The 20,104-nt window shown below is 41.6% G+C and overlaps 1 protein-coding gene across 24 annotated transcripts in view; it reads right to left on the bottom strand.

The window, feature by feature from the left end:
• Positions 1-20,104, bottom strand: part of Pard3 (par-3 family cell polarity regulator) — a 548,906-nt gene that overhangs the window by 231,317 nt on the left and 297,485 nt on the right. For all 24 annotated transcript variants that reach the window (XM_006531520.3, XM_006531523.3, XM_006531524.3 and 21 more), the window contains 5 exons: positions 10,597-10,722; positions 9,092-9,474; positions 4,087-4,226; positions 2,656-2,784; positions 467-505 (listed from right to left, as the gene is read on the bottom strand). In XM_006531520.3, coding sequence (XP_006531583.1) covers positions 467-505; positions 2,656-2,784; positions 4,087-4,226; positions 9,092-9,474; positions 10,597-10,722 — 817 coding nt within the window. The remainder of the gene's footprint in view (positions 1-466; positions 506-2,655; positions 2,785-4,086; positions 4,227-9,091; positions 9,475-10,596; positions 10,723-20,104) is intronic.

Here is a 20,104-nt window from a genome sequence, read left to right as displayed (position 1 = left end):
AGCATTAAATTCTTTCTCTTCCACCATGGAATACATCATCACAGAGACCAACATATTGCCTATAACAGACAGAATACAGCATACCCTTAGCTCCCAGTGTGGATTAGGGTTGTTTAGTTTTCTAAAAGGGACATAGTTGAGCTACATCTGTATTTGAACTTGAATGCCTGACTTATCCCCTTCCTTTTTTCACTATAGCAACTATGATTACCTTCATCACTGACATATCACCATATCTTTCCTGATTATACTTTATCCTACACCCTCTTAACCTCACCATATTGTACAAAGGAACAGAAAATAATTCTGACGTCTCCCTCTTTATGCCTATTTGATAACGCCTTTCCCCCAATATAGAAGTAAATAAAAATTATTTTAAAATTAGGTCATTTGGTAAAGAGACAGGAAAAACAGTATCATAGTGAATTAGCAAGTATTGAAACACCTCTAAAGACAAGCTTCTTACCGTTTCTTTTGGAGTCTGCATCTGGCTTGGTTCAGCATTCTAGAAGAATGAAAGAGAAATGTCAGTACAGACTGGTTTTCATCATCAAGGCCCAAGGACACAATGCTTTGTTAAAGAAAGATTAGATTGTTTTAAAATTAGATTGTTTCCTTTACATTGAAAAGTAAACATTGTAAGGTCATTATAAGTGGGCTGACGTATGGCTGTCTTCTGGACGGTCAGGGTTTAGGTCAGATTTCTTCTAGACAGAAGTCTCCCCATTCATTCACATTACCTCCTAAGCTATGTGCAGGAAAAGAAACCTCATCAAACTCTGTATCTAAATATGCTGCTATTTCTAAATGTGTTTTCCAATGTCCCCAAGCAAACCTCAGGGCTATTTGACAGCTATACGGATAAAAACCAGTCTGTACAACAGTGGGAAACACATGTAATTCTTCCTATATAATACAGAACATGAAAGGTTGATAATTTGGCTTATTTAATTTTTTTACAAAAGACAAAACACCGATTAAAAAGTACTTAGATTAAGACCCTAGAACTGAGACAGAGATAAGAGTTATATTAATTGGAGTTAAGAATTATTTTTAAACACTCACTTTGACTTTTCAGAAATGTTATTATTTTAAGTCTCAAAAAGCAGCTGCAGCAAGCATAACAGCCTGACAGCCTACTGGCCCTGTCCTTAATGAAAAGCTCACAAGCAATAAATTAAATGAGGGAGGGGGAGCAACAGAAGGGAGAAACAGAAGCCTGGAAGATCCAAATTGGCCCAGAAGAACCTGCATAACCTCAGGCTGGCACTGGCTCCCTTGTGAGACTACTGAAGAACAGGGCTGCAGTTTGGCAGGCTCAGTAAGGCCAACATGCAGCCTCAGAGTGCCAGGCAGAGCTGGGGCTGCCTGCCTGCCCAGGGGAGGCTGGTGCTTTGGAGAGGGCTCATTTGCAATCGAATAGAGACATCCCAGATTTAGGATCAGGTGGCATCTTAAACGCAAAATTGGATAAGAGTGGGGTAAAAGGAAAAACGGCATTTAAATGGAGAAAGGATGCATTAAACATTCGTTAACTATGACGACGTTTTCATAATTTATTCAAAATAAACACAACGCACAAGTGTTCACTTACTACCCTCTATCAGGGTCTGATATCCCCACAAGGCCAAGTAAGACTTTCAGATCTGTGTGTAACAAGGGATTGGACACCCATGACTGAAATTTAGCTTCAACAGATATTTAAATAAACAACTAATTTCTATGGTGAATATATCAGCCATGATGCATCACAATGCATAATTTAAGAGAATCGGGCCTATGTGACAGATTTGGGAACTGTAGCCCTAAATCCTGTCACTTGTCAGGGCTACACAAAGCTAGCAGCTAGCTGAAAGGAGATTATCAAACATCTGAGATGGCTTGGGTCAAATCTGCTTCGGGATATTTAAGATGCTGCTTGTGCCCGAAGCCAAGACAACCTTCTAACCACATCAAAAGATAAAGACGACTCTTCTAAACAAGCCACTTTTATACCTAAGTATAGAAAATTCACATATAAATAATAAAAACAACATTTTTTTCAAAAGCATATTCAGAACTACATTTACGCTCTGTTATCTTATTCCCACATCAAAACCATTTCGACACCTCTGCTTAATGGTTAGCATCAGTGTGGAGGGCAAAGGCGAGCTATAAACAGTAACTACTGTTTATGTTTTTCCAACCAAGGTCACCTGTGCTTGCAATATGTCTTTATTTTCCTAACACTAATTTTGTTAAGTTTCCCTATCCATCAAACAGGAAGCGCCATTAACTTTGCTTAGGTTGTGTTTACTACAAAAATCTGAAACCCAAAAACCTGTCATATGAGGAGAGGGTTTGGCAGTGTTTTGAGTATACTCTTTGGGGTGATCTTGGGTTTCAACAGGGTTAGCAGGAGAAACAGTGATAAACACAGGATTTCCCTGAAACCCTCCATGTAAGCTGTTTATTAAGCACCTATCCACACATAGTTGAGGCGTCTATTGCTAAGACTGGCGTGGTTGAGAATGCTTGCATTGAGATATGCATGAAGAATATAAAAACTAGAGACCCCTGATGGCAGGTGGACACAAACATTCACCACTGAGTAGGGAGCCTAGGTCACTGGTTCACATGCATGAGGAGTCTTCCATCTGCCTTATAGTTACACACCATTTCCCTTGGGTGGAAAGCCTCTTCCTGACGAAAGACCAGAAGGCTCACAGTCCCCTCCATCTTGGTGCTTCTCAACAGGGAAACAACTTCCTCCTGGGATTTGCCTGCTAAATCTACTCCATTGACCTAAAACAAAGAGAAAACGTTTAGTTACAACCCTGTCCAGAACTGCAGAGGAAGAAAAGCCAGAGATCCAGAACTGACAGTGTTGGTTAGTAAGTGAGAGTCTTTCTGTGCAAATTTTGGTCATGACTAGGTAACCATGGAAGCTTTGATGGTTCATAAAAGAAGTCCATCAGGTAGCCAGATGTCAGTGAGGAAGTAATAAATGCTTTATTGCTCACTCATAAACCAGAGCTGCAACTGCCACAAACATGCCATAAACAGAGAGCAACCACGAGGTCAAGTCAACATAAAGCCACTACAAGAACTAAGCTCTTGAACAGCCTGTGTGCAACAGGTTTTCCAACAGCCAAACAGGAGAATACAGCAGGACTCTTTAGTACAAATGTGTTAAGTTTCACTGAAAATGAAGAATACTCTATCATTAAAAGGTAAACACTAAACACCAAAAAGAATCACTAAAAAAAAAGATAGGTAAATACATACATACATACATACATACATACACATACACACATATATACATACATACATACATGCATACATACATACATACCAGTTTGGTAGGGAAAATAATGACCCAGTGTTGAACTCTTGCTTAAAATCCTTAGTGAGGGCACTTGGGTATGGCTCTTGTAGGCGTGTAGCTTGGTGCTGTTGAGGCACAGCTCAGTACAGAAACACTAGCATGAGTGTGGAATCTAGCTTCATTTAGAAAAATAGATCTTAAGTTCTGAATTGGTGCCTCTTTCTTTTGCACAGCTTCCAACATCAGAAATTATGTCTATGCGTCTGTTTGTAGTGACCTTAAATGCCAGTGAAGTTAAACCATAAGCATCAAAAGGAGATTGCTAAAATCTGTTTTCCTTGCTGATGACGTTGGATGCTGCGTCTCAGTTCGTGGTCCAGGTTGCCATGCCAACCTTTTGGCCTTCTGTGCAAGACCATGTTCACTTTATCTGTCTTGGTTCTGTTGTCTAAGAAGTTGACTTGCCTATGCTGACACATATTCAGTATAAAGCTGTCTAAAATCACAATCACAGAGGTATGGTACATGCATAATGACAAGATACGCTCTGGGCTCATAGACCAATTATCTATATAGTTAATATTTATGAATAATCTAGACATAAAGACAATCCCTTCAGATAACAGGGGAAACATACAGTAAAACAAACTGTTTTCTGGTGCAACACTCCTGCTAAAATACACACTTTTCTATTTCATGAAAATATTTCCAAGCTAGTTCCCAAAGAAAGGAATTTTTCGGGGGAAGCCAGAAGTGCTGGCCTAGAAGCCACTCACCTCTATTAGCCGGTCTCCTGCCTTGAGTCTGCCATCCTGAATGGCAGCCCCTCGAGGAAGGATATTCTTGACATAAATGGGAGCTGAGCCACCTATGGTGACGTCCCGGGAGGTGATGCTGAATCCCAGTCCTTCTGTACCTAAGACAGAGACAGAGACATGTGTAGGTGCTGCTGTGTACTGCAAGCTGTGCATGTGCGCCACACACCAAGGACTGGATGCTACCCTGCATTGTAAGCTGGCCCCATACTCTGTGTTGGTTTTACATCTGATAACATCCAATGGCCTATGCTTCTTTTTTAATGCTTTAAAACTTTTAATGAAGTTTTCAAACTGGACTGTTTGGAAGATTTAAACTGTTTAGCATTAGAAGCCATTAATCTTCTTTGGTGGTCTTACCAAGGGCAAATTCAAGTTAATGAACTCCTATGTGAACTTTAAGTCTTTGGATACCAAATGGGCCTGACAGCTCTACTTGAAGAGACTGCCCCACCTAGGGATCCATCCCATATACAGATACCAAAACCAGACACTATTGCAGATGCCAAGTGTTGACAGGAGCCTGATATGGCTGTCTCCTGAGAGGCTCTGACAGAGCCTAACAAATACTGAGGCGGGTGCTCGCAGCTAAGCACGGGGTCCCCATTGGAGGAATTAGAGAAAGGACTGAAGGAGCTGAAGGGGTTTGCAACCCCATAGGAAGAACAATATCAACCAACCAGATCCCCCAGAGCTCCCAAGGTCTAAACCACCAACCAAAAAATATACATGGAGGGACCCATAGCTCCAGCCACATATGTAGCAGAGGATGGCCTTGTCGGACATCAGTGGGAGGAGAGGCCCCTTGGTCCAGTGAAGGCTCTATGCCCCAGTGTAGAAGAATACCAGGACAGGGAAGCTGGAGTGGGTGGGTGGGGGAGCACCCTCATAGAAGCAGGGGGAGGGAGAAGAGGATAAGGGGTTTCCAGAGGGGAAACCGGGAAAGGGAATAACATTTGAAATGTAAATAAATAAAATATCCAATTTTTTTTTTAAAAAGAAGAAATCAGAAATAAAAATTTCTGTTAAAATAAATAAAATCTTTGGGACCTGGCGAGATGGCGCCGAGGTTCAGAGCACTGTGTTGTTTCAGAAGACTTGGGTTTGATTCCCAGCACCATATGGTGGCTCACCACAGCTCTAGTGCCTCTTTGGCCTCCACAAGCATGGCATGCATGTGGTGCACAGACATAACGTGTAATATGTCTATACACACTGAATAAAAATAAACTGGAAAAACTCCATGAAACCTCAAAAATCAAGTATTGGGGATAATGGTATTCAGATCTAGAGCACGAAGCAGGAGAAAGGGAGAAAAAAGTGCTCAGGGATGGTACATAGAACAGTAATATATTTAGTGAGCATCCTTCCTCATGCCCCGAATACAGCCACCAACTTAGATACATGAACTATGCTGCTTACCTTTGTCAAGTTCCCTTCCAAGTAACTGAAATGCTCCCATGTGTGGTCCCATCCCCCACACTGGGCAGATCACTCAGGAAAGAATCCACCTGGGATGAAGGATACTAAACCCTAAAGTCACCCTCTCATGTTTAAAGGTACCAAGGTTAATGGGATATCAGTAACTATTTTCTTGCTTAAATGACTCCACGTTGTCTTCACAAACAATCTTAGACCAGTAATGTTGGGGAAAGAAGTGACATCCCATTAGAGCCCAGAAGTAAAGACCAGAACCACACTAAGGTGCAGCGTGTTTGGAACCTGACAAATTTCTACGGAATCGCAGAATTCTCTAACACTTCTAAAGAGCAATTTCTATTTGAGAGCATTTACTTCTTGGGCTACGTTTCAGTTAATAGGATGTCAAAGGGATGGCCATGGTGAGAAGGATGAAGAGACACACGGGGTCAAGAGTGGAGAAGAGTAGCCGAGCGTGACACGGGGTTCACATAAAAATGAATCAAAATGTGTAACACTCGAGAACGCTGACCAAAAATTATGAGTTGAAGAGAGAAAAGAACAGAAATGAATCTCAGTAGTTCCTGAAACGAAACACGCCAGAAACATTCTCAGGCTCAGACCAAACCCTCTATGCCCAACCGGAAACCACGTTCAGATTGACTGTTAGGTTTCTGCTATTGTCTGTCCTGAAGCCTTGAATGGCAAGCTGTCTGTATGAATTTTACTAATTATTCTTCTGAGGCTGTCCCATATGTCTCTGTGCCTTCACGAGACTCTAATGGCTGGCAATAACATCTATTAAGAAGGGATTTTAAATTATTCTCTTTGGCAATATTAATTCATACAAACAACAAAGATGGACTATTATATGAACCACAATTCTATTAAAATAACAGCAGTAACCCCTAAATCTATGAGTCAGAAGTTCAGGCAATGACCTTTAAGGGAAAGATAAATAGATGTCAATTTTCATCTGGTGAAGCCAACAAGACATTCTGCTCTGATGGAAACAGATTACTAACCTTCTCCTCTCGCTTTATTAAAAAGCTAATTTCTACAAAAGAGCAGGGGATTTGAGAATGCCAGAGCAGTAATAAATATTAAGAAATCATAATTATTGAAGCAAGTGAGTTGGGGCTTCTCTGTATTGTAGCCTCATGTGACAGAGTTCCAAAATTATTTCAGTGAGTGATCATCCCAGAGACTTCTCTTTTTAGTACAAAGCATTGACTCCAGCTTGCAAATTAATATCACTTAGAGCACAAAGGTTTACTTTGAGTTGAACATATATTTTACATGATCACACTATTTTTAATGGGCTTCATAAAAGTCCCTCAATGTTACAAGAACTGGTAAAGAAAAACCATAATTTTCCAGCTACAAGGAAATGTTTAATTCTAAAGCAATCATTATGGCCATATCTGTATTCAGTCCTAATCAAAGACAATCAATGTTCACTTCCTTCATAAGTATAGTCAACACAATCTGTTTATGTAAAACATCTGTAGGCACTGCTGTAAAGGCAGCAGCCACTTCTGTTGCATATCTTCTCTGCTGGTTAACAAAAATTAATATAAATCTATGGGATGCTGCATCATTCAGATTAGCAAAAATCTGAGAAAGATTTAAATAAAACCCACCACTTTCAATTTTCTTTTATGAATGAAGATTAGACTTCCTGAATTAGTCTAATAAACAGCTTCCATCTTTCTAAATGATACAAAGCAAAGCTAATATTATTAAAACACTAAGAAAATATTGACTCCTTTAATAGTAAGTAAAATGACCCTCAATGAATGAGCCCACCTTACATCATAATTTGTCATACTTATTATTTGTGCAAAACTTCAATTGATTGAATGAATGTTCCTCCTTCAGTAAAGAGACGTATGATGTTATAAATAGTATTATTTATGAAGTAGTCAGACACTGGCTAAGTGAATACCGTCTTTGTCTAGGGAATAGGAGCGGGAGCTTTATTTTTCATACACCACTGTTGTGGCACTTGACATATTTTTGGTTAAAACCCAAAGCCTGTCACTTGAGTGGAGAGAGGAGAATGTGAATTGGACCATCCCCTCCCTGACAATAGACAGAAAACAGCGCACTTCCCATACAGCTTGCAAAGCGTAGAAGCACGGTGTCAAGTCCTGTCTGTGCCAATCAAGTATTGGTGGCTCAAAAAGCCAATCATCAGAAGCTATGGCTCAAAGTTCAGTGAAAGAATTGTTCGAGGAAGGAGACAGCAGGTGCACAGCATTTCCAGTGCTACCCCCATGGAAAGGAGAATGAGCTGAATGCCACAGTATGAAAGACATGCGGGCAAGGGTTTGCCATCCACAGCGGCCCAGCACAAGTTAGTCATTATGGACGGCTCTCCAGCCCCTACTGGAGCCGGCTGAGCTCAGAAAGGCATTTTCTTCTTAAATAAAGCTATAATTTGAAAGGCACGGTTTTGAAATGCTCAGCTAAAAGAATACACAGTAAGCAAAGTGTGTCTTATCCTTGACAGAATGCCATTGGCCATCTGAAGGTCAAGTGTGGCTGTCACTCTGCATAATAGAGAAGACTAACTGTAAGCATGACCCCATGTACATGGATCTGCCATGTTCCCATGCGCACTTATTTGTCACCTACAGGAAGGAGCTACATAAGTCAATCACTGAAAGTGGGGAAGACTTAGCAGCACCCATCACCATTATCTGTCACCATCAAGGAAATGAAGTAATATTTTAGAAAACAAAGAGCAAACAGACAACTCAAACATAGGTGCCCTTTCCTATGACATGCTGAAGACTACACAGAGACCTCTCACATCCTACTGAATGCAATGTCTTGGCCAATCAAGACAGTCAGACCTCCATTATTATTCTAGACATTGAAGGAAAACCTGTAACCAATTTTTAGTATAAAAAAAAAAATGCTACCCTAGGAATAATAGCTAATTCTTGTAAACATGTGTTGTAACTTCTTCTGAACCTTTACATTTTAATCATATTTCTTGTCCATTTATGTGTACACATATGTAGGCAATTGCATATGTATCTCTCTCTGTGTGTGTGTGTGTGTGTGTGTATGTGTGAGAGTGTGTGGACCAGAGGTTAGAGTGCAGTGTTTTCCTCAAACATTCTCTGACTTATGTTTCGAGACAGTCTCTTCCTGAACCTGGACCTTGGCAGTGTGTCTAGACTGGTTAGTCGCATAGAAAGCCACCTGCCCCCCTCCCAACCACCCCCCAACCCATCAATGCCTGGCTCTTATGTAAATATTGGGAATCTGAACTCAGGTCCTCATGCATCTACAACAAGCACTTTACCACCAAATCCATCTCCATAGCCCTTTGTGTGTTTTAAGGTTGAGTAGGAATAAAGATCAGGGCAGAGTATCCTGCAAACAGGGAGCCTTGGGCTTTATTCTGAGCACTACACACTTCACAGAGGAAGATAACAACAAAGGAACACACCTATCCCCACCTCAGTACCCAAGGTACTCTCTTTAAGTAGTTGCTCATCTTCTTAAAGAAATGCGACTAAATGCATCCTACCTTTCTTAAGCTGGATGTTGAGCCTCTTGCCTACTTTCTTCGTGTTGTACACACTGCCTACGTTGGTACTAAGCACACTGGGTGGAGCCAAGGCCGGGGCTGCGGGTGGTTTGGTTGAGGCGTGAGCACTATGAGGTAGTCGGGGGTGAGCATCCAGCTGCTCGGGTGGCTGACTCAGTCTGGGTGCTCTGGGCAATGCTTGAGGGGCATTGTTGGCCACACTCCTGTTGGCCACACAGTGGCTGTCAGGGCTGAAGCGGCCTGGGGAGTAGTTGTTCTTCTCGCGTTGGGACAGTTGTTCATATTGCTCCTTGTTTGCTGCAGGGACCACATGGAACCAAATGACACGCGCACGCATAGCTTGGCGGAACATATGTTGTGCTCTGCATTTGACAAAGAGTGGAAGATTAGCAAATGAAGACCAGCAGAGCAGAAGATAACATGAGCTTGATTAAGTATACTAATTAAGCAGTAAGAACCAACAGGCTGTTGGAACCATTCAGGAACCACATTGCAAGCTCCGATAAAAGCAGGGCAGTTTCTCCAAATATAAATTTCTCATTCTGTAAATAAAAATGATAAACCTATCTAGAACTGTAGATAAAATACAGTGCCCACACAGTAAAGCATCAGTAATGATAAGTGCTAACACATGTAATCTAGTTTAATATTGATGGAAATTAAACATAGCTTTCTTTCTCACAGGTGGGTACAACCTGCAGTCCATGGGCCACATACAGGAAAGCTATGAATGCAGTCCAACACATTTATTGATGGTACTGACACATCACAATGTCAAAGGCTGGATATCCCTGTACAGAATTATGCCGTAATAACAAAGGCATGAAGTATTTTCTTACTAAGGGGTCATAGAAATTTTAAAGAAATACTTTATAGTATACTTATGGAGATAGAGGAGGCAACTAGCCAGTCATCACTTATCAGCAAAATTGGTTCAAGTTTGTTGCAGAAATCTGACAAATACTAAGTCCTGCAAACAGATTCTAATGATGCACCAACTCCCCCCGCCCCCCGCCCGCCTGTTATGGAGCCCTAAGACCCATTGTAAGGCAGCTCCCACTGATGCTGGCCCAGGTCTCTCAACCAAGTGAGAGTGCTATCCACACCTACCAATTCTAAGAGGTTTAGTTGCTCTTATTTTTAATTCAATAAGAGCTTCAATTGGGATAAAGAACACCCAAGAAAGACACAGTATTGTGACTCAGAGAAGTCTTTCTCCTTATTTACACAGCAAAGGACAAGGCTGGACTTCCTGAAAGCAGTGTGACATTAAACTCAGGTCCATAACTCAGCTCACCCGGTTACAGGGTGTTCTAGATATAGATCAGTGAGTGTAGTTACATCAAGTTTTATTAGATTCTGGATAGAATGCTAGGTAAGGGCATTATACCACCTCCTCTGGTACAGGACTCGGTAACGTGTCCGAGTAGCTCAGCTGAAGAAACCCCATCACCGCCAGGGGAGAGGACCAGAAGTACACTTACTGCTCAAATCTTCTGTTTCGAAGATCTCCATCGTTAATCCTCACAATGCAGTCATTCTCATGGAAAAGGTTTTCTTGCTCAGCCTTACCGCCTTTCTCCAACCGCTTCACTAACAACCCCAATGTTCTGGAACATCAAGAACGTGAACAGTTACAGGGGTAACATTCCCTCCACGTGTTTTCGCTATAGTGTACATGGTTACAGACGCCCTTAAAAGGGGATGGGCTACAGTGCTATTAAGATGTGTTCCAGTAACACTGGGAGAGACCACCACAGTCTCAATGATGTGTACAAATTGACCCTTTCAATGATTACCGGAAATCTTTTTCTGACTTGTCAGTATCAGCCGTCTGAGACAAGTGCATACTAACTCTGCTCCCAGCTGCTTAGGGTATCGAGGCCATCACAGTCTGAAGAGGGATGAATGGCTTTGGTGGGATGCTGCTTCAGTTCAGATGGCTGCAAGCAACTCCCTTATTTCACAGCACAGTGGTCAGGAGGAACACAGCACAAACCCTCACCGTTCAGGGTTTGGAGGATAACAGCAAAGTCTTTAGAGAGCTAGAGAGAGACTTTCCCTTCACAATTCTACAGTAGGTCCGATAATTGGAATTTCAAAACTTGGTGAGTCTCTCCCTTAACTAAGTGATCTGCTTCCACACTCACAAAAGGGGGAAAGAAACGAAGCAGGAAAATGGTTCAAGGGACATCACTTAGCATTTCTCTGATCTGTGTCAGGACTCATGCTTTAAGAGAGAACATGAAATGAACTTCATAGAGAAGGAGACAAAGTAAAAAGACACAATTATTAATATTTGTGTGGTGGTTTGAATGAAAATGCCCCTACTAGCTCAGGTAGCTGAAGTGAGTTCCCCAGTTGTTTGTGCATTTGTGGAGTGTTATAGAGCCTATGCAAGGTGCAACCTCACTGGGGGAAGAGCACTGAGGGGCAGGCTTTAAGGGTTTATAGCTTTGCTGTCCGCTTCCAGTTCATCATTCTGCCTTGTGTTTGCAGCTGAAAATGTGATTGCTCGGCCTCTTGCTCCAGCTGCCTTTAGCCATGTCTCCTACCACGATGGATCCTTGATCCTTTAATAAACTCTTAGAATAACAAAGTCAAAATAAACTTCTGACCATGAGTCACTTCTGGCCCCATTTATCAGAGCAACAGAAAAGTAACTCAAGAGTTGGTACCATAGAGTGGGCAATGGCCACGAAGAACCTGATCATGTGGTTGTTAGAAGAAATGGGGAAGACTTTGGAACTCTGCAGTAGAGAAGAAGCTAAATTCTATAAGCAGAGCTTGAAGGACCATTCCAGACCCCACCCGGCTAAGCATCCAATTTGTAAAAGAGGGCTCAAGAGCTTTCCTAGATGGTCATCCTAAGATAATGATCTGAAAACCATGCAGAGTTACCTGCTTTACTTCTGGTCTTTCCGTGGTATTGTTTTCAGTGCTGGGCAAGCACTCTACCGCTGAGATAATCATGAAACCTCACTGAAGCTTGTCTTTCTAAATTGCCCTTCTGTGTAGCCAAATGTACTAGCAATGCTAATGTTTGATAAAAATATTGCAAATCACTGGGCATGATGGCACATGCCTCTAATCCCAGCACTTAAGAGTTCTACACCAGCCTGAATCTATAAAGCAAGTTCTAGGACCTGTTACTTAGAGAAACCCTGCTGAATACAGTGGAGGGCGTTATGACTTGCAGAAATGAAAGGCAGGACAGGAAATATAGCAATCTGAGCTTCAGCAGCCACTCCAGGGAACAGTAATGCCAGAGAATGGGGCAGGAGGCTACACCCTGGGCAACATAGTGACACGTGGTGCCAGGTAATCAGGAACTGCCTGGTCTAAGATGATGTAATTGGCTTCTCCACAATGCTGGGATCATTATCTCCGGAGAATGAATGGATGGAAAGGTCAAGTGCTATAATCTGCAAACATCTCTCATTGACTCCACAGAATGAAAGTGAACACAAAAGGAATGTGGTGAAAGATCAAAGAACACCTTCAGAGAAAACATCTACAGTCGTGGGAGAATAGAATGGCGTTCTGACCAATCCACAGGAAGCTGAAGGGTCAAGCAAGTTCAATGACCCAGAAGTAGTTGGGTGACTGACAAGCCCCATTTGCATGCTACTGACCCCCAGCTGTCTCAGGGCTCCAGTAAAAAAAAGGAAGCACATCCTAGGTCGGTCAGTCAGTTGGTCTGTCTGTCTGTCTGTCCATCTATGTCTGTGTTTCTCTTTGTCTGTCTCTCTCTGAATTTTTTGTTTGTATTTTTGTGTCAGAGTTTTACTGTTTAGCCTAGGCTGGCCTCAAGAGATCCATCTGCCTCTGCCTCCCGAGCACTGGCATTAAAGGTGTGTGTCATCCACCACCTGGCTAGGTATATATCTCATAAACTAAACTCAACAGCTTCAGAAAAGTTTGTTCCAAAGTAACTTGGAGATAGATAACAGACAGACATCTATGTTATTTTATTGGAGCATTATGGGGGTCAAGAAGGTCTCAGAGTCTATGGCAGTCAGGGTACGGGGTATGCGTCCCTTCTTGGGAGCAACTGCCAGTTCCTAAGGGGCAACAGCGACCCATCAGGAGCTACGGGAGAAAAGAAGACCAGCTCTTGGAGGCGGTTCAAGAATCAGAGCCACCCATGCTGGATGCACTGAGCCACGAGGTTGAGAAGATCAGAGCCACCCATGCTGGATGCACTGAGCCACGAGGTTGAGAAGATCAGAGCCACCCATGCTGGATGCACTGAGCCACGAGGTTGAGAAGATCAGAGCCACCCATGCTGGATGCACTGAGCCACGAGGTTGAGAAGATCAGAGCCACCCATGCTGGATGCACTGAGCCACGAGGTTGAGAAGATCAGAGCCACCCATGCTGGATGCACTGAGCCACGAGGTTGAGAAGAGACCCAGTGCTTTATGAATGAGGCTGGAGAGGTTTTTGAAGAAATGACTTCAGTGCAAGGCCATGTGGAAACATGCCTGCTCTCCCAGCTCTACCTGCCACGTGAACTTCAGGCAGATCTTAAATCAGTCACAGACTCCCGAAAGAATGCAATTTTCTTTCCTTGTTAGACTAAAAATTTCTCAAATCTACTCTTCTCCTACTGTTTACTAAAATGCTTTTTTTTTTCTTCCTTCTTAGAGAAGGGAAGAGAAGAACAGGAGAAGGAAAGGGAAGAGGTGGAAGGGGAAGGGAAGAAGGAAGGAAGGGAGAGAGAGGAGGAGGGGTGGACAGTAAAAAAAATATTATCTCCACTGGGTACAAATCTCAATTTCATATCTGTCTTTCTTTAAACCCTTCTCACACAGTTGCTGAACAGTCTCTCTCAGGAACAGGAGGAGGGAAAGGAAGCTGCCGGATGCTGCATCTCTGTGTGTGATTTTTGGTTGCATAATTAGAAATTTAACTGCTCAGATTATATTAAGGATTCACCACTACATTTTTACAAGGTTCATTAGCCTAATTATACACTTAATTCAAACAAACTCAGTTGCACATGTTAACATTTTAATTCTAAGTATAAATTATAACCAATGATAAAACTGAAAATAAGTAACAAATGTTTTATTGACATTTAAATTGGCTGAGGTAGTTTAAGTTCTGCTTTGATAATCTCCACTCCCAGAACACCCGGCTCTATGGGAATGATGACGGTTTATCTTAATAAATCCTGATGCAATACAAACATGACAGTAAGGACAGGATATGAATGGGGGTCTTGGCAAAAAGACCTTGTCAGCTACCCAAGGGTTACATGTGGGAATTAACAGTTACACATGACTCAGAATCACAGCCCTGGCCACAGCTACAGAAGGAAAGTTTGAAGTTTATAGGCATTTTAGTTAAAATAACAATCCTCACAGAGAGGAGATCTTGTTAAACATACTAATATAAAAATGGTTTTTTTTTGTATGTCATACAATATCATGTGCAAAGACATTTCCAAAAAGAAGTTTTAATTTAAAACGGGTTCTTATAAAGAACCTGGTAGAGGGCTTGCCAGCAAGTGCGATGCCCTAGGCAGGATATCCAGCACAACCACAAACAAAATAAATATGCAGATGTTGGGTAAAGTAGACAAAAACCTAAATAGAGATGGAGAGTTTCTTCAAATTAAAGTGGAAATTAAACATTATTCTGCTTCTTTAAAACACACACACACAATTTTCCTAAAAATATAAAAAGGACAGAGTCAAATTCAACCCAGATACCTGGGCAAGCTCCTAATAAGCCCTCAGGCCAATAACAGACAGACAGACGGCATGTGGACAAGCCAATCACTAATAGACTGGAAGATTGAATAAAAAAAATAGAAATAGATATTGAGGACATAAAATGAATGTCATGCTTTGGATGCTCTATAAAGAAAAAGGTTATTAACCCGGAAAATACACAGTGAAAGAGGTATAGATGATATAAATATAGCTAAGTATTAGCCTTAGCAGAAGGAAGAGCCAAGCTCAGATTCTGCTGGGATATTTAAATGGGTTAGTATCTAACTTTCTAAAGTTACATGCCAATTATTCAAATATATATATATATGAATAGAGAAACTTTATGTATCTTAGAGTTTTACTACTGTGAACAGACACCATGTCCATGGCTTATAAAGGACAACATTTAATTAGGGTTAGCTTACAGGTTCAGAGGTTCAGTTCATTATCATCAAGGTGGGAGTATGGCACATCTAGGCAGGCATGGTGCAGGAGGAGCTGAGTGTTCTACATCTTCATCTGAAGGCTGCTAGTAGAAGACTGACTTTCAGGCAGCTAGGGTGAAGGTCTTAAGCTTATGCCCACAGTGACACACCTACTCCAACAAGACCAAACCTGCTAATAATGCCACTTCCTGAGCTAAGTTTATACAAACCATCACACCATGGCCAAGGCAACTTACAGAAGACAGAGTTTATTTAGGGCTTACAGTTTCAGAAGGTGAGTCTGTGACCATAACATCCTAGTAGGCATGTAGGCGTGATGCTATAGTACTAGTAACTAGGAGCTTAAGCCTTAAGACACAAGCACAAGGCAGAGAGAGAGAGAGAGAGAGAGAGAGAGAAACCAGGAATAGTGTGTTTTGAAGCAACGCATGTCCTCAAATAAGGACACATTTCCTGATTCTTAACAAGCAGTTTCAACAGCTGGGGATCAAGTATTCAAGCATATGAGCCTCTGGGGTCATTCTCCGTCAAACCACCACAGATATGTATATAAAAAGCACGAAGTGATTAATAAGTAGGGTACCTTCCAACAGAAGCCAGCAGCAGGAAGCTAGAACACTCCAAGACCCACAGACTACCCCCTTCATGCTAAAACCCCATCTTACCAGAACCACAATCAAACCTACATAGACTTGGATCTTTCCTAAGTGTTCTGATAAAATATCAGACGTGAAGGAGAATTTTGGAAGTAACTTTTGCCAATCAGAAGATAACAAATGTGTTTGGTTTACATTCTCCTCTCCCAAAAATTTCTAAGAACCAGGAGTGTGCATTTGTTAGGAAAAATTAATAGTTAGATTTAAAAAAAAAAGAGCCTTTCCTATTATGCAGCGAGTAAATAAGAAAGCATAGATTTAAGAAACAGGAAGCAGCAACAGAGGCAATTCATGTATGACAAATGGTCAACTGTAGGCCCATGCAGGCCATGAACCACACTCTGCCAGCATGAGGATGTAGGATTCTCTGGAGCTGAAGTTATGGGCCAGCTGTCATGGGTGCTGAGAACAGAACGCTGGTCTCTGCCAGAAGAGCAAGTGCTCTTAAGCACTGAGCCATCTCTCCAGGAAACTAACCCAAAAAGTAATTGCTATGACATTTTATCTCTATGTGGGTTTACATATATATTTACATGCTACAGTGCAGTTGTGGTCAGAGGACAAACCTGTGGAGTCGCGTCTCTCTTTCCTACATATGGGCCCCAGCAATGAAACTCAGGTTTCAGGTTGGCAGTAGGCAACTTTCCTTCCTGAACCATCTTTCTGGCTCCTGGCTATATTTTATTAACAAACACTTTTATACCACAGTGTAAACAGCTACTTTTGTGGTGTATATTTGATCTGTGATGCCTCTAACTCTAGGGGTGGAACTGATAGATTATGTCTTTAAAAATCACTCCAAGGCCTTATATCTCAAAGTAAAATAAAATTATAATAAACAAAACCAAAAAAAAAAACCCTACATAAATAAAATTAACCAACATCTGATTATAAGTTGCATAAATAAATTTAGTCGGTTGGTGGCACACGCCTTTCTTTAGTCCCAGCACTTAGGAGGCAGACACAGATGGACCTCTTGGGAGTTTATAGTCAGCCTGGTCTACAGAGTGAGCTCCAGGACAGGCAAGGCTATAGAGAGAAACCCTGTCTCAAACTACCCCCCCCCCAAATGTAGTATGAAAAAATGTTTAGTAATACATGAAGAAAGACGCCTGGAAGCAGGCTGTGCAGTGCTATGGATGCTATATAAGTGAACAGCTGTCTTCACTGGGAAAGATTCAGAACATGTACGACAAAGAGAGACTGTGGAGCCCATGTAAGGCTTTGCAGCAGCATCTTCAGACACACCGTGATTCAAATGACTGACTCTCATCTCCCAACCAGTTACTCACACTTGTGTGAGCATCTTCCTTTGGAATGCCCTCCAGGAATTACTACCTTTCTAGAATAGATAGGCTAATACAGCGCTTTCAGGGGCTTTGCATGGCAGCCAGCTTTCAGTTGTCTCGAGTCTTTTGAATCCCTTTTGCATAAGACCTGTTTCTCAAGTCCATCAAAGGACATACAAAATATGACAGTTTCATAGGTCTGGCTCCTAGTTTGGTAAATGATTTTGTATCTTGTTTTGTATTTACCTAAGTTTATACTATAATCATATTTCTATACCATTGGAAAGTCTCGAAAAGTCCGCCAAATAATGCCTTGGTCAGGGTTTGGCATTAATATTTTATTTCATTTTTAATTTTGTATGACAGGTTCTCATCGCAAAGCCCAGGTTGACCTTGAGCTTGAGACTCTCCCTAATTCTACCATCACTGTTGGCCTGCAATTTAATTTACCAAGGATTTTGAACTAAGGGCTCTGAATAGTTCTTAGAACTTAAAGGAACCTATAACACAGCCAAATTCCATCAAACAATGTCATAGTTATTTGTTATGAATGGCTTGAGAGCATTTGTATTTGTGACTTAAGGTTGTTTGTCTTGTGAGAGGGAATGGAGATACAGATGTAAACAGAAAGTGTTTCAAAATGATGAAACCCGGTACGGAGTGGTACCAGCTTTGTGAAATTTCCACAAGGATACTTAAGAGACACAGCATTGTGGAGATGATGACCTTGTGGACTTTCCTACCATATCTGTGTCTAGTCTAGAGTCAGTCCTCCAAGGAAGAGCTGGGAGATGAGCCATCCTTAATGCTGTTGATGAAGGTACAACATTCTGTTGTCAAAAAGCAGGTCTGGCAAGGTCAGAAATGAAGCTGTCCCTGTGAAGCAGATGTGAAGCTCTCTCCAACCCAACTTCACAAGTTTAAATTGCTGTTTTCCTTCACTACACACGATATCTGAACCAGTCTAGGAATGCCCCTTCTCTATGCATAATTCTCATCTTGAACTAGACTGAAATTCTAAACAGGAAAGCAAGGATTACATGCATTTATCATTTCTATAAAAATAAACACCCTGGGACAGTAATTCCATTAGTTAAGTCCCTGAATTTGAGAGGCCACAAGGCTGAGTAAAATTTTCATGCTAACTGCTCTCCAATGTGCATGCATGTACTGCTGTGTTCCCACTGAAGAACACATGATTTCCTCTGGCCCACAACTTGACAAATTCCTTTCTGCTGGGTTGCTCAATCTGCCTGACATCCCAGAGCTGCCATCACATTTAAAATCATCCTCTACCACCAGTCAGACTCAGTTTCCAAATTCAGACACTTTTCTACCAGCTCCCAGATCACCCACCACCTGACTATAGCAAATCCCTGGAGACTGGCTATCCTCATCATAGGGCGATAAATGTCTCACAGGGTTTCTGATGGAGAAATGTGGCACTCTACAGATCTTTGTTTCCTGGCACCCACAAGGTGAGGGCCTCTCTGGATTTCTGACAGAACAGAAAGGACCAGTTTCAAGCATTTCTGGAATCTCTACACTCCTGGAGATGGGACCCTTGTGTCTGAGCTACTACATCCATCACTCACATTGTCCACCCAACCCCAGAGAGCTAGAACCATCAAGTTCATGTAGGATTATAGAGCCTGCACACAAGTGGAGTGGTAACCAGCAGGGATTTATGAAGTGTCTGCTTTTCCTAGATCCAAGTCTTTTGTTCTTTATGTAGGGAAGCCACACACAATTTTCCTCATTAAGAGTCAAACTGGAAAGAATTAAAAATGACTCAGCTCCAGAGTTGCTAGTTCTGCAGAAGAATTTGTTTGTTTCCTTGATTGGGTTCTGTGCATCCAAACTCAACACCATGGCAACCACCAACTGTGGTGGGCTTTGCAATATTTTTCTGAATCCATCCTACTGGCAGGTTTATTTCTGTTTTCTCCTTTCGCTTTAGGCTTGTCATCTGTTTATTTTATCCTAATGTCTTTTCACAGTGAGGTGGGAAATGTGTAATGCAAGACAGAAAGTAACACGTTTGCAATACAAATACTGGCCCAATGTTGGCACATACACGATAATCTTATTTGGGATGAATTACAGCTCATGAGCAGATTCAGACACATCGGCCCTGGGAAGCTGAGATCCATGGCTTTTAACTCTTTCTCAAGTTTCTTTTGAGATAATTCCACATAATATCTTTAAAAAGAAAGAGAGCCAAGGTACCTTTGAAAAATTATTTAGCTGAAAGTCCTTTGAAGATATTTTATTTTTTTTCCCAGAGTTTAAGGTGAAAATATAAGAGGAAAAAACGGAAAAGGGGAATGAATAAAAATCCTACTCCAAAATTCAAGGTGAATTTTATACTGAGCTACAAGATAGTGCATTCAGGGTACTTCAAAAGAATGTTAATAAACTCAACTTTCAGTTTCAAGTCCACCCACAATCTATATTTTTTACCAAAGGAAAACATAAATATGGACTTGCCGTTGTTGTGATTAATGGGAAAGCATTGCAATGGCTCAAAGTCTTAGAAACACAACATATATCTGGCTAACTCATGTATGTATGTATGCTAACTCATGCTCTGCCTTCTAGAACACAGGACAACAGTTTTAGCACATGTGGCTGGCTCTCTGCCACTGGTCTGGGACCTCGCTGTTCTACATTCAGATCTTCAGTCTCCAGCCTCAATTCAAAATGACCATCCTGGACTTCCGTAACTGATGTATGTCCACAGCTGTAGCCCTCAGCTCTTAATCACACATCTCCCCTGCCAAGCGTGGTTTCCTAGTGTGTGCTCCAGGTTCTCAGCCACTGCTCTGTGTTCACCAGTTACAGTTCTTCTTGCCTGTTCTTATTTCTTGTCGTCACC

This window comes from Mus musculus, chromosome 8 (assembly GCF_000001635.26).
Source record: "Mus musculus strain C57BL/6J chromosome 8, GRCm38.p6 C57BL/6J".
Lineage (NCBI taxonomy): Eukaryota > Metazoa > Chordata > Mammalia > Rodentia > Muridae > Mus > Mus musculus.
This window is presented reverse-complemented; position numbering and strand designations above follow the sequence as displayed.